The sequence below is a fragment of the Centropristis striata genome, chromosome 3 (assembly GCF_030273125.1).
Source record: "Centropristis striata isolate RG_2023a ecotype Rhode Island chromosome 3, C.striata_1.0, whole genome shotgun sequence".
NCBI lineage: Eukaryota > Metazoa > Chordata > Actinopteri > Perciformes > Serranidae > Centropristis > Centropristis striata.
Window position 1 is genome coordinate 6,861,854 of NC_081519.1, and position 15,883 is coordinate 6,877,736.

The 15,883-nt window shown below is 41.1% G+C and overlaps 1 protein-coding gene across 1 annotated transcript in view; it reads right to left on the reverse strand.

Moving 5' to 3' along the window:
• The window catches only part of wnk2 (WNK lysine deficient protein kinase 2), a 30,139-nt gene that overhangs the window by 10,727 nt on the left and 3,529 nt on the right, over positions 1-15,883 (reverse strand). The window contains exons 2-12 of the mRNA XM_059329923.1: positions 13,240-13,412; positions 11,734-11,954; positions 10,426-10,583; positions 8,320-8,408; positions 7,882-8,101; positions 5,185-5,452; positions 4,614-4,921; positions 2,362-2,394; positions 694-1,263; positions 292-341; positions 35-197 (exon numbers count right to left, since the gene is read on the reverse strand). Of these exons, the coding sequence (XP_059185906.1) occupies positions 35-197; positions 292-341; positions 694-1,263; positions 2,362-2,394; positions 4,614-4,921; positions 5,185-5,452; positions 7,882-8,101; positions 8,320-8,408; positions 10,426-10,583; positions 11,734-11,954; positions 13,240-13,412 (2,253 nt within the window). The remainder of the gene's footprint in view (positions 1-34; positions 198-291; positions 342-693; positions 1,264-2,361; positions 2,395-4,613; positions 4,922-5,184; positions 5,453-7,881; positions 8,102-8,319; positions 8,409-10,425; positions 10,584-11,733; positions 11,955-13,239; positions 13,413-15,883) is intronic.

The window sequence follows — 15,883 nt, forward strand, 5'->3', positions numbered from 1 at the left end:
AATAATTGAAAAAATAAATTACACCGTTACTCACATTGAGCATGCTGAGTTTGGGTTTGCTCGTCCTTTCTTGCCGGGAGCGTGTTCGGGCAGACTTGCGGTGGTGTTTCCTGGGCTTTCCGTCCCCCTTACCTCCACTAGCCAAGCTGTCATAGCCGTCACTTGTTTCCTTACCAGATGCAACATCGGAGTTGAGACTGTAAAGAGCAACGTCTTGGTTGGTGACACATTTTCATCACACACAGTTATATTAGAATCTGCAAAGAGTTGAAGACAGAGAGCTTCACACACCTGTCATATGCATAACTGGGTAAAGATACGGGTTTGTCCTGAAGCACATCCTGAAGGCAGAAAATGAAGCAGAGCAGTTAGGAGACCTTGGTAAAGGTTTGATTTTATACCAAATGATTTTATAACACTGGTATTAATGTTAATGTGAGCAATTAGCTTTTGACCTTTAAGGGTTATTTTAGTCTCAGATGGAGAGGCTGGTTCCAAGATGAAGGTATTAAACTGAGGTGAATATCATTTGAAAGCCAGCCTGCAGTTTGAGAATGCTTTCTGAGTAACAATTAGACACTGATGCATGGACAATTTTTATCCTTCTAATGTAAATTCTTAAGAGTATGCATATGTGTATACTGGAGATCAATATAGCTCTTGAAAATGTACAAACTTTGGCTTTTATCCTACCTCTACACTGGGCTCTTGTTGAAGGGTGCTGGATGCAGATGTCGACTCGAAGTTTTGCTGAGTTGTGGCCAGGCTGGCACACTCTGCCACTGAGGCTGCTGTCTGGATGCCAGCAGGCTGCAGAACTGGAGCTGCGACAGGAGCCGAGGCTGGCAGCGTGACAGGGGCTGGGGCAGAGCCTAAATCTGTGGCTGATATTTTGGGTTTACCAGTTGCAGACGATGCATCTGAGCTTGTAGATGAGCCTTTTGGAGAATCGTAAGTGAGACCGGATGCAGAGACTGGTGCTTGACCTGCTGCTGGAGCTATGGCTTGCACTGATGTTGGACCTTGCATTTGGACTGAAGTCGGGGCACTAACAAAGGTTGAGACTGAAGTTTGAGGCATGACTGCTGGGAGCGGTGGTTGGTTTTGTGCTGGGGCTTGAGTTTCAACTTGGGTTGTGGCTGAGATTGAGACTGGAGCTGCTCCAGTGAAGTCTTGGCCAGCTGCAGAAGTTTCTGTATCTACTCCGCTTCCCCAAAGAGCAGTCTGACCAGCAGGTAAGACCTGTGGTGCAATCATCTGTACCTGGGGAAAAATATAGCACATTTGGAGAATTATTTATTAATTAATACAAAAACTGTTCACCTCTCAATCTCCAAACGCATGCCCTCCATGCATTAAACCCACACTTAAGACACATTACCACCTTAGTATAACAGATTGTCCATGACTCAATCATTACAGTGAGAACCGAGCCAAATATTCACCTGGACAGGCGGCTGAGCCAGTTCCTGCTCAGGGTAGGGGGCGGGGTATGGGGTGGGTTGTACCTGGGAGAGAGGTAAGGGATGGGTGGTATGGAAGCTACCGAGGTTTGTTTGACATGTGACAGAGCTGCACTGCTGCTGGGGCACTGCAGGGGACATGGCCATGGTAAGAAGTGCAATAGGGAGCGCCACATTGGGCACGTGCTGCGGTGTGGAAAGAGGGGTCTGAGGCGTGCCGAGAGTGGGTACAGAGGGCAGGGCGGTATGAGGGGTCAGAGGAAGGGAGCGATGGTGGGGTAAAGGTGAATAGTGGCAGCTACTGCTGCTGTAGACACATGACAGGGGGATGGGAGAGGGCTTGAGCCCAACTGTTTGAACGGGATATGGTGAGGGAAACTGGGAAAGAAGGGACAATGATATAAAATGAACAAAGACAACCAGTGGATAGAACAGTCACACAGGCCCTTTATGTATGAGCCCAGTTACCTATAATTACATTTGTAATATGTTTCTACCAACCTCTCTACCTTAGCTTGATACTGTGTTTCTAATGCCACCATAACGCACCTGTGTGCTGATCTGCAGGGGGAGGAGTGGGGGAGGAGGACTGGACACTGACTGTGGAAAACTGGTGGATATGTCAGGAGGACTCAGGTGAGATGCAGGCTGCTCAGCAGTTAAGAGCTAAGAAAGAAATCAGACATGGGTTTTCCACTTTGACTGGAGAGTGTGAATTTTGTGATGGAAAAACAAATGGATTCTGAATTTAACTATATATATATATTGGTCTAAAAACTCCACTTTAAGTAAAGTGAGCTGCAGGGCATGTAGACTTAATGTAAATTCAAGCATTCTGTGTGTTTTGCAATGTATGTACTGTAGCCTGCAGTTAGGCAATGAGAGATGATGGCTGTACCTGGGGAGGGACAGCAGCTGGTTGGAGATGGCACTGAAGGAGGAAAGACAAACGGAAAGGAAACAAAAACCACATGAAAAGCCATTCACATACACACACACACACACACACACACACACACACCTATAGATATACATACAGTGAAGCATTTTAAAGGAGACATCAGGTGCACTTTGTAGCCAAATCACACACAGACACCATACAAATAGTGTGCTTCTTTTTTAGTACTTCACTGCAGACACTGAATGATAGAATTAGAAAGTTGTAGTGTCAAACAAGCAGTAGGAACTATTAATAATTAACTCTGAAAGAGCTGCCAGGGGTGACTTCCAAACTTTTGCCTCCTAATTCTGCTTTTTGTGTCTCACTACAGCTGTTGCCAGGGCCTGTCGCAGTTTGATGCTTGCAGTACCTGCTCCTGGCTGGGTTGGGCAGTAAGCTGTGGCTGTAGAGTGGGGGCTGCAGCTGGGACGCTCTGTGCTGTCTGTCTACTCTGGTGCACCATAGGGGCTGGTGTAGCTGGAGCAGAAACTGTCTGTCAGAAAGACATAAGAGAGAGCAGATTTACTGGACCCTGTTTTTAGCTTTAATATGACACGATCATGTTTGTAAATTTGCTCCAATAACTCAAGTTAAATGATCAGTGTGTCAAAGCAGTGGTAGTCATAAGCATGAAAGTAAAGAGGGGTTCAATAAGCCAAGCTAAAGTGGAAGGGAAGTTATAGCATTACTCTTGGCGCCTTACTTTTTTGTACAATGCCACCAAGCAGCAACCACCAAGTCTGAAAAGAGAAGTCAGTGCGGAAATGACTTAAAACCTGCATTCTTTTTAAGGGCCCGCAGGGGGCGACTACACTGGTTGCAAAAAGAAGTCAGATTGTATGAAAGTCACTAGGAAAAAGACATTTTCCTAAATCCGAGTGTTAGCTAAAAAAATCTCTCTGGCTCTCAATCAATTCTGCACATGCACTGGTTGCAAAAAAAAAACAAGATTGTGATGGCCAAAATGCCAATATCGAGGCTTCAAAAGCCCATAAACCAATGCATGACGTCAGTGTGACTATGTTTTATACACACTAAAATAAAGCCCATATTATGGATAAGGCAGGAGCAGAAGCTGGCTGTTGGGCGGCCCTTTGCTATCACCATGAAAAGGCCAGAGGAGCGAAGCAGCTGGCAGAATCATTGAAGATACAGCAGGCTGCTGCTATGGCAGGATTTAGCCTATTTGAAGCCTTCGTCTCTAACCTACCAGTGTCTCTTGTCTGCCCTCACTCTCATCTGCTGAAAACAGCCGATTCCTGTCCAGATTTAGGAAACAGAAGTGTGGGACGTCCAGACTCAGCCTCTTGTCTACATGCTCAACTACTGAGGAGGTATTACCCCCGACCTCCCCGTGGCAGTGCAGTGGATGATTACGAGAGAGGGTGGGGGAACTGGTCCTGCGACCGACGATGTGATGGAGACAGTGGTTGAGAAGAGTGAGATCTCCACCTTCATACAAACTCTGTGGGAGCAAAACTGGCGAGGGTGGGGAAAGATGTGAAGGTGACGACGCCGGGGTTGGTCGACTGATTGATGATGGGGGAGAGCGTGAGGCCAAACGAGAAGGAAGAGATGTGGGTGAGCCTGGCTTAGAGATCGGTGTAAACGGGGCACTTGTGGAGAGAGAGAGTGTGTGTGTGTGCCCCAGAGATGCACTTCCTTTTGTCTTGTCCATCAGGAGGAGAGACATGCTGCAAGCCTTGCAGTGGCGCTGGGGCTGCGGGCTGTGTGGGACGCTCAGACGGAGCTCTGAGGGAGGTTGTAAATTCAGGGGAAGGAGAGGTGAATTGAAATGACTTGCTGAGTCATGATGAGAGTGTTGATGTGGGGGTAAGAGGGGAGATAATAATGATGGATTCTGGGCTGAGTTAGAGGATCTGAAGTCTGTGGCATTCACTGACTTCCCTGTGCTTTTTGTTGAAGCCAGGTCCTGTGATGAACACCGACAGGGGCTTTTATTTATTGTCTTAGTGAGAGAGTGTGTCCTACATTTTAACATCTCAACCAGGGAGGTGCTTCCACGCCTAAAACACACTTTGTTCTCACTGATGAACAGGTTGTCACAACATACAAAGGGTTCGCTGTAGTGACGCTGATCAGGTATCGCCGAAAAAAAGAAAATAAAAATGTTATTTTAAAAGACAACTGAGAAAACAAAATGAAGGATAGAAAAATTTGCCAGAGAAATAGGAAATGCTGTCACTCACTGTTTGAGACTGATAAGGCCCCTGGTGCAGTTGTGCTGCAGGTTGATGATAGGCCCCTGGGTGCAGCTGACCTGTGGTTTGCTGGTAGGCTCCCTGTTGTAGTTGAGTGGATGTTTGTGTGTAGTTTTCATGAGGGGCCTGTGCTGTGGGTTGCTGGTAGGGCCCCTGGTGCAGCTGAGGGTCAACCTGTGCAGGAGGACTGTAGATCATCTGAGATGTGGAAATGGGCTCTGGAAGAGACTGGTAGGTGCCATTTTGCTGATTGTTTAGCTCATCTAATTGCATGGTGGAGCTCACTCCGGTGTCAGCTGTAATGACACAGTGAATAAATCATGATAAATTATAATAAAGCCTGCAGCGGGAAGGACAGACACTGGGGAAGGACAGGGGGACAATGGAGTGGTGTCTCATTAAAATTCAAAAGCTGGGAGATGATGTCTCATTGATGACTAACAGCGTTCCCTCATTTACATTCACAATTTAACCATTTTAAGTCATTTCCTGTTAGTAGATGAGTGAGTTTTAATATAAAAGATGCATTCATGTGTGCTTCTAACTTCAATGTTCTTACATGTGGTAGACGTGATGGCAGGCACAGTACAGATCAGGGTCTGCTGCTCCGCCTCCTGGTCCTCAAACTCTGTCGTAGCTAATGCAGGTGCCTGTGGTGCGACGGTACCGGGCACCTGGAGCAGGTTCTGTTGAGGCTTCTTCACAGCTACCTCGCCATTTCCTGGCGAGACCGTCCGCTCCCTCCTCCATTTGATGAGAGCCACGCGATCCCGGATGGACTTCCCAACTATCTTAACATCACTGTCTAGGAAAAAACCTGATTCCACCTGCAGGACACAGTTAAGATGCACGCTGCAGCTCAGAACGTTTGTGATTCAGCATCTGATGTAATCAATAATCAAATCTTCCCCTGGACAACAGAGAACTGCCCTTTCCTGCCTTCTCAAAGATCAACTGATCAGTTGCTCTAATTTCAATCAATACCGTACATCCTGTCTGATTACCACTAACCAACTCCCAGTTACAGTACACCTAATGAAATGAGTTAAAGACAGCTGTATTATTGTTACAATAACCTTCTGGACACAGAAAGCTTCATAGTGGCACGATACTACACAATAAGGATTGCCTCCACCAAGTAAAATGTCACGTTGGACTAAGAAATCTAGCAACTCACTTGCAAAAAGAGTTAAACACATCGGATAAAAATAGATGTGCGAGGAAACCTTTCAGCTGAAATGCTGCAGAAGCTGCTTCACACAAAGTTAGTTTCCAATTTTGATGCTTAGCGACTTGTACAATAATGCTGTCAGCAGGGCGGAGAGCACTTCAGATGTGTAATGAAGAGTTGCATTTGTATTGTTTCCTTATGTTTTTCTGCTTTATCCTCTCACTCACTCACTGTTGACAAGTCTATCTCTGAGGAGAAGAAGGGGGATAGTCATACCATTTTTGGCACGCAAATGTTTGTTGGTATTGTCCTATCAAAGACCTCTCGGTATCGGTGTGTATGCTGTCTGATATGTGCTGTTATGAAAAAATATTCTACACAATATATAATGCAGAAATGTTCTCGGCATGATTTAGAAATTGTTTTATATATTAATGTTGTTATTCTACTTTTTTAATAGTCAGCGATTGACTGAAAGTGAACAGTATTTATGTTTATTAAGCTATTTATTTTATTCCTATTTCTTCTTTATTTTCTCAGTTATCATCATAGGCTGATGATGTAACACATTGTTTTTATATTGTGTAATAATGTTAAATATAATTTAATGAAGTTTTATGTTTAAGAAAGTAGCTCTCTGGGGACATTTGCAGAGTGGTGAAAAATCGGTGCAAAATCCACATAAAAAAGGTATATTTTTCCCTTTTCCCTCTCTAAAATCAGTATCGCATTGATCTAAAAAATTCCATCTTGATTAAACATGACAATTAACTTTGTTGCTGATAAAGAAAATACTATAAATATTGACTTTGGGCAAGTAGATATCTGACCCACTTGCCGGATAAGCAGTTAAACATAATAAATGAATAAATAGTTACTACATGCTGCCTCCACTACCTTTGTGTATTATAGTGTGTATACCACAACCAGTGATCACAGGTAAGACAACACATTGTGTTCAAATCACCACCCACAATCTTCTTTTCATCTAGTTTAATCAATGAGAGTTTTGCCTGTTTTTACCAATGAGAGTTTACTGAATATGTAGCACAAAGCAGTATTGTTGCTATGGTTACCTGCAGCTTAATATTCCTTACGCACTGAATTAGAGCTATTTTTGTCAATGGATTTCAACAGACACAAAGCCAGCCGATAAGCAATAAGTCTTTTCCAAGGCTGTGGCTGAGTTGACAAATGAAGCTCGTGGAACACAAAGTGCAGTCTGGTACCAACAACGTCACAGCAGAGCAGAGACATCCAAACCAGTCTGGAGAGGAAAGGATCGATCGTTTCACAGGACGCCTAATTAGCCCGTCACTGACTCTGTCACAGTGTATATCTTCTCAAAACTTTAATAATCAATCTCTTCCAGACATATCACAATGAAAATGATTTATACTCAGTGGTTGATAAAGTAAGTACATTGATTCAAGTACTGTACTGAAGTACAATTTTTAGGTATGTGTACTTTAGTATTTCCACTTTATTTAGCTTTATACTTCTACTCCACTGCATTTTAGAGGCAAATATTGTACTTTTTACTCCACTACATTTAGCTGACAGCTTTAGTTACTTTTAAATTGAAAGTTATAAGACATAGTCATAGCACTATATTAAGTTGATGCTGATACTTTTGTACTTCTACTGAAGTAAATTTTGAATTCAGTACTTTTACTTGTGGTGGAGTAATTTCACAGCGTGGTATTAGTACATTTACTGAAGTAAAGGATCTGAAAACTTTTTCCACCACTGTTTATACTTTTCATTATGCAATATAATCATATTTTAACTTTTTATGTCCTAGATTCTTATTTAGTTTTTCTTTTACTTGCACTTACTTAGTTCATTCATGTTGTTTGAGGAAGCCTCAAATCCAACATTTTCATTTCCATTTTTTTGTGAATATGATAAAACAAATCTTGAAGCTAGCCTGGCTTCAGACCGCTAATTGTTACCCACTAGTAAAACACTGTTATGTTAATTTAACACCTAAAGGTGTAAAGAAAAAGTCCAACTCTAAAACTCTTGTCTGTTTATATTTGCTAAAACACAATAATTCTTCCAGCATCTTTAAAATGTGTTTACCATTTCTTGGGCAACGACCTCTGGGACCTCGTTCACCAAGTCAAAGGAAAACTCAATGGCTCCAGCGTCCTTGTACTTCCCCTTGAGCTTTTTAGTGTCCTCCACCCACAGCTTCAGAGCAATCGATGATTTCTTCCCATCATCGTCTTCGTTGAGCTCCACCCTCACGCCTGTATCCTCTGCAAAGAAGGCGTGATTCAGGAGGTCCTTAATGGAGTACCTGCAGGATGCACACAAACACCAGCTACTGCCCCGGGCTAAAGGTCACAACAGTAACATAACCTAATGAACATCGGCTGTGGCAGAGACAAATAGTGGCATTGACGTCACACTGCAGGAACAGAAACAAAACAGCACGGTGTTTAGGATCAACTTTTACCTACATACGAAATGCGTCATGAGTCTACGAGTCATCACCAAAGGCCCCGCTCTGCTTACCTTTCTTCCCATCTGTGGCAGATACATTCCCCGATTATTTCCTTAATTTCTGGGTCACTGACTTTGCTGTAGCTGGCAGGTTTCACCCCCTGAAAAACAAACCAGCAGGAACATGTCACAACTCACTGCCTAAAACGACCAGATTTCATGCACTACACTTGAATCTCTGCTATTCCCCAATCCCATGCACACAGCACACTGCTTACTGCAGGGCTGCTGAATTTTTTTTTTTGGGGGTGAGTAATATTTAACTTAACATTCATGTTTTTGTTGTTCAATTGAATAATTAAATGAAGTTGATGAACTTATTCTTACAAATAAATCTGTTGAAATGTCATGTTTTTTTAGATTTTGAATGTTTCCAAAATTCACAAGCTTAACTTCCCATGGAAAGTTTCTGGAAATTTACCGGAAATGTTCTAGCCCTTGCAACCATATATCGGACACACGCAAAACAGCAGTACAGTACTTAGCGTGTGACTGCACACATGTGGAAGTACAGTATGTGCTGTCTGTAAAAAAATTTTTTATTACAGAATCTGCAAAATACATTTCCTCACAGACAACTCAACTCTGACGATTATTTGAGTGATTAGTTGATCCACGAAGAACTGATTGAATTTATGTCAACTGATTCATTGTAGGAATCACTATAAATAGACACTTAATATAGACTTTAAAATAGAAAACAAATAACAAATTCTTCTTCTTAAAAACGTTGAAAATCAAGCTGGAGAAAATCAGATGCACCCTCCACAGCTCCGTTAAGAGATTTTACAAAACCTAGGGAGCCTTTTATGAACTATGTGAACAGTCTACCTGACTTGGAACTATAACATTTTTTATTTCATTTTATCTTATTATTGCTTGTTTTGTTGTTTCTTCCATCTGATGTCACATGTGTCTGATCTGTTTGTGTCAGTAGTTTGGCATTGCCGATGTTTCTATCTACACTGCAAAAAAAGCCAACTTGTATTTTTTGGCCTAAAACAGTGATTTAAGTTGGTAAAACTTGGAAATATAAATTATTGACATTTAGGGCAATAATGTAAGTTAGCACAACAAAGGAAGCTAGCTGTATGCTCAAAAACAAGTTTGTGAGTTGTTGTTACTTATATCTTTAAGTTGGGGTTCACAACAAGGGACAATAGTTCTGCTAACTCTTATTTCTTTGTTGTGAAATGCGGGAAAGCGGTGAAATTCATTAGTGAGCTAACTGATGCTAGCGGCTAACTGATGCTAGCGGCGCTGCTTGTTACAGCTACAAGAGTAGCCATTAGCATATCAATGCTAACTCAAATTTGTGGTCGCAACATTAGCTGACATATCATAGCGGCGTTACAATCGTGCCAATTCAGCACATTGCAGAAGTTAGCAGAAGTAAGGATTAAAAGTTATTACAATGTAAAATTATAAGTTAGTACAACTTACAGTTGAGTTGACAAAAATCTGAATTCAGAGTTGAGCAAACTCAAAAACAAAACTTAAAATATTTTGTTTAATTGTCCAATTTAAAATTTTATCGAAGTTTGTTGCCTTGAAATTTTGAGTTCACCCAACTTTTCTATTTTTGCAGTGTATAAATGTATCTTGGGTTAACGTTGAGGCATTGATCCTCAGAAATAAAACACACCCTTGCTCAAATGCCTCTACAGCCTGACTGGTGTGACCTGTAGCTCTGGTAGTCAATAAGCGTGTCTACATATCTGAGGTAGCTTGCTCACTTTATGACTTGAAAATGTGAGATTTTGAGACTTTGGTTAAATGTGGTGGGCATGTGTCATCAGTTTTAACATTTTAAAGATTGTATGTTTGTCAGTCTATGAAAAACAGAACATTATATATAATAATGAAACTAATCATTGATTTCAACCTCTGTACATGTCTCTCAGATAGCCACACACACCATCATTTAAATATTTTGTTAAAGTCCCCCTCCAGACATGTTTAAAGCTTGTAAAACTTGCCCAGATATGAGTCAGTATAGTCAAGGTAAGACATTTTAGGGGACATAAACATAAGAAAAACACACCCTGAAGAACAACTTTTTTTGCTCCGAAACAGTTGTCATAACAATGAGTTTAACAGCCTTAAACGTGAACTCACACTGGTGACTTTGCGGTAGATCTGAGCAGCGTTTTGACACTCAGAGTATGGATATTCTGAGGTGGCCATCTCCAGCATACACATCCCAAAGGCGTAGACATCCACAGCCTCGTCATAGTGCTCCTCATACATCTCTGGGGCCATGAACTCTGGAGTGCCTGGAGAATTAATGCAAGAGAGGAAGATAAATTATCAAGTCACATGCAGTTTTCAGGGTGTCTTCCTATTTCAGGGGGATCAATACCAGAGTCAAGGACTGAAACCCAACACGGCTGCTTAATCGTGATTCCAAGAATTTAGTAATCACTCGAATGACAGACAAGAGAGAATTGATTGAAAAGTTCTGAGCAAATAAAACACAATAGAATGGCTTTATTCTTTGGTTTAAAAGCATGTTTCATGTTTCTTTTGCAAACTAAATGTTAAACTATTTAAGAAAGCTTTGACCAAACTAAAGTGGGCTTAAAGTGGACATTATGCTGGTGTTCAGTTAGATTAAACAAAGTGTAAAAGTAAAAGCTGTTGGCAAGATTGCGCACCTGGAAGGATCGTCTCTTTGTTGCTGTAACATTTAGTAACACAACATATCGGCTTGTAGTTTAATGATCATTTACAATTTAAAGGCACACTATGCAGGAATCATGTCTTACTGTTTGTAAACACAATATTTAACTTTGTCCCTCCTCCTCAGCTCAAAAAAAGTGGAAGCAAACCGCAACTTCACTCTCATTTTGGAATAAGCTTTGGAGTTTCTAGCTATACTTGTGTGTTTTTCACTGTGTCCACAATCGTCAATTTTCTGATAGTTACAATTTGATTACAACAGTGTCTTCCCAACTATGGTTAACCTCTTTAACAGATATCTGCATATGAATGCAGAGTCTGTAAGCGGCAGGACAAAATGTGTGTATCCGAAGCCTTCTGGTTTTACTTTTCAGTCCCAGAAGAATTGATCAATCATGTTTTTGGCTTTTGTTGACTGCAGGTAAACAGTGTGGAGAGCAAAAGCAGCAGAACCCACTGGTTGAAATGCAATCTCAGAATTGGTGGCAGACAATGTAGCTTTAAATTTGCTTAGCTGATTTAGCTAAACCAACTACTTGTGAAACAATCCAGTCATAGACATCGTTTCTCAACTCCAACGCGATTCTCACGTCTCAAGTTGCTAATCATACTATACACGCAAGATGAAGTCTTGACACGGTTATTTGTTTTAATTTTCCAGATATGTGCTGGCCAGAGGCTAAAGCATCGACAGGCGGATAGCCGAAAAATTCCCAGATTGAACTCCAGTAGCTGATGACTAACCAATAACACTTTTAGCAAAGGAGGCCCTCTTCAGTGTTGCCAGGCCCAGGTCTCCTATTTTGACGGAGCCTGTGGGACCGGTGATGAAGATGTTGTCGCACTTGAGGTCTCTGTGGATGATTGGAGGCGTCCTCGTGTGGAGGAAGTGGAGGCCTTTGAGAATCTGCCTGCACCAGCTCCGCAGAACTTTAGGCTTCATCACCTTGAAACGCTTCAGATACCTGTGGGAGGACAAAGATGTTCCAGCAGTCACCAGATGAAGATATTTGCAATCCAAAACACATTGAATGGCAAAAGACAAACTGACTTATCAAGGCCTGACCCCTCTAGACACTGTGTCGATAAAATGCTTTCAATTAGTCTTTTCTCTGCTGCGATTCATTATTGCTTTCATTAAGCATCAGCTGCAAATAAACAATGAGTGAATCTCTGATGCTTATTCTATTCTCAAACTAATCTCCTCGTTTTGACTGCCTGAAAACATTTCCTATTGTCTCTATTAATTAATTTTGAGCCACAGAAACAATGCACAAATTACTTCTATTTTCTTTTTTTTACAAGTCTGAAAGTTTCAGTCTCTACAGTAGGGACGGGCATTTGGAAGAAACCTGCCAACTCGAGCATCTATTACATAAATGATCAATTAATCGATTAATCGCTATGTTTTTATACATACTCCAGTGTGTATAAAAACGTGCATACATGGGCAAAATAAAATATATATATACAGTAATATGCAAAAGCCTGTTTTGATAAGGGACACTTTTATTTTGAAAGGACAAAAAGAGACTTACTGTCGATCGTAAAACTAACTCAAGTGAGGTGATACTGTAAACATAACGTCAAGAAGTTCAATGTTTTATGTTTTAGCCCCCGAAGAGGCATGAGGTTAGTTTTCACAGTAATCTTGCATATTTAAATGTGTTTTGTGTTTTAACAAGTTTTCGATAAAATCAAACTCAGTAATTCATGCTAGCAAGGTTTGATACAGTAAGCTGCTTTGCTCAAATTAATACTCATTAATACTACTATCCAACTTAATTCTCAGCTCTCATTGGCTTATTCACGTACGGCCGTAGAACTGAACGCTCGGCCATGTTTCAGTTCAGTGAGTACTGATACGCAGTCATAGATAAAATAAAAAAATAAACATATCGATTAAAAATTCCATGTGATTGACCAAATTCTTAACAACCATTAATCGATCATCGATTAATTATTCCCATCCGTACTTCACAGTGTAGCATTAGTTTTACTGTAACGCTGTCATCTATTTGGTATGAAACTTGATCCACATAATGCAGACAGTCTAATGGTCATTACAATAAGATGATTTCAAACTGACTAATACAAGCAGCAATAACAGAGTAATATTTGCCTTTTACGATTAGTGATTTGCAGTCAAATATAAGGTTGCAAAGAGCCACATATGAGGTACGTTGAGGAGCATATTAAGACATCTCAAACATGCCAATAAAATAACATTATTTTCATATTGACTCTCACGTTTTTAGTGTCCCTGAGGTCATCAGCTCCGTCACTAGAACGATACACTTCTTCCCTTTAACCGGTGATTCCCAGAAATCATAAAACCTCACGATGTTGGGATGCTGGAGAGCCTTTAGCATCTCGGCCTCCTCCTTGAACCTCTGTCTCTCAGCTTTGGACAGTTTCCGTTCCTGGGGAAAATGGAGAAGTACAATTCGTTTTATAAATGAGAAATGATGAAATTCCAAGTTGCTCCAAGTTTCAGTACTCTGCAGCCTTATCAGAAGAGAAGCTGCAGTGGTGGTCAATTTGTCCAAATTGAACTTGTTTGAGGGGTTTTGCAGGAGTAAGGAGGGGTGAATCAGCTTCATTTTAAGTGTTTTTCTTAAATCAAGTGGTAATGGAAGAAACATTTTTAACCTACTTTAAATAGTCTGGTGTGACGTCAGGGGTTGACCTGCTGGAACTGCCAGTGGCTCGTGTTTAGAGTGATCACAACCTTGGCATTTTGAGTGGGTAAACATGGGGGTCTGAACCATGTTTTCTCTAACTACTGTGTATAAAACACACAACACTAAACCCCCTCACAACCAGAGTGGTATCCCGACTACGTTCTGCAGAAAAAATAAAATCCTTTTTTAATCTGGTGTTATGATACAGAGAAAAACACATCTGCCATGACAGACAAACAAAAGATTAAATTGCATTTTTAATCAGTGAATGTCAAATGTGCTTCTGGAATAAAAGAAAATGGATCAAAGCCAAGGCCATTTAGAGTTTATAACAGTGAGCTGTTCATCACAGAGCCCACAACATCAAGAAAACTCCATGTTTGATTAAGTAACTGACCATTTTTTCAGAGTTAAAATTGTACATCTTCAGGTGTACAAGCCTGAGTGAATCCGTGTATACTGGATCAATATTTTGGCCCCTGCCTTCCCTGAACTGTTGTATAAATAGTCAAACAGCTGACGGTGAACATCCTCTACATTTCTGTTTCTCTCCAGTCAGCATGGCAGATACAACCCAGTGGTCTCTGTGACGACAAATGCTGCATGACCTCTGGACTTTCTCTCCTGCTGTCTTAATATACACATTTTAATGGTGACAATGAGGGTGCATTTAGTGTATTTAAATGCCTTGGATGTGCAATAACCTACTGTGAATCCCTTGGCATTGATTATTGATTGATGCTGGGGAATCAGATTTCATTCACAGCCCATAGTGACCTATGCAGTTTGCAGCCTAATGCGTCTTAGATTACGAGCAGCAATGTGAAGGATATGCCTCCCTGCTTTCTTCTGATTCTTATTTATAACAAAAATATGTTATAGTTCATCTTTCTGCTCATATTGTCTGGTTTTCTAGATGATTTAGGTGCAGATTCATAATAAAGCTTTGCAGAGAGAAGATCTGAGCAGGGTGTGGTGTTCACAAAACAGGATCTGCTTTACTGAGACTCCCTTTCGCACAATATAAAGGGTATAAAACATAAATTAACAGCGCCGACGTTTGTATCTAATGGAGTGGTGAAGACACAAGGCTGCACCGAATATACTACGAGTCTCACTCGCTGTCCTCAGCTGAACCCACCCTTTCCCTCTCTCTCTCTCTCTTCTCTCTCTTGCTGCAGAGGGCTGCATCAGCAGGATTCACTCTCCAGACATATCAGTGTGGTTATATCACGGGTCTATATAAATCCATGTTTAGCTTTCATTACTAAGCCATCAACGAAGATAAATGATGTGCAACAGTGAGACACACATCTCAAAAGTGGTAAAGTGTTTTGGCATTTGACTAAATGTGGTGGTATAATTCTCTAATTTCGGGCAAACAACTCGCTCATCAGCAGATGTTTGATCATCATTTAGTGGATAAATAAGTAACAAGATTAGCGGCCTGGTTTGCTCGACAGCAGGCACCCGCTCCTCCTCAAATCTGATTTATAAATCTTTTTATGAGTGTCTTATGTTTTCTGCTGTCTCACTCTTGGTCTAACCCTCACACACACTCACTGTATACAGAGAGTAAAGCCACACTGTTTAAGTTGCAGTGACTTTTTTGTGAGCAAGACACAGGAGCTCTGAAGGGCAAGGCCTCATCTCCAGGGACAGAATGGTTGAATCATCACTAGAGCTCCCTTAAGAACCTGCACAGGCGCAAATACAGACACACACTGTGCATACACTGTATACTTGTGTAGAGATCATTATGCATGATGACACATGCATGAAACTGCAGTTAATAATGTAGAAGTGCTTAAAAAAGATTGTCTCTCCTTTTACAGATGACAAGAAAACAACTTTAAGGCAAACTTTAAATCCCTTTAAATCTCTAATGAAGACTTTAAAACTGAGGCGAATACGAATAAGCATAACTCAATCCTGCGTCATTAAATTCAAGTTACAAAAGCAGCGAACAGAAGCCGAAATGTGGGATGTAACCAGGAGATAATTCAGGGGCTCACTTTGTTCTTTTCTACAATGATTGATGGCAAATTAGCCTCATTATATATATATTACAGTGCATACATCGACAACACAGAGAACTTTAGTTTCATCCCTTGCCCATCTGGAATCTAAACCTGTGTTGTTGCCAATAAGAGCTGTGAGATAAGCACAATGTAACAGTGATTTAATTGTATGTCTGACCCTGATTGAGC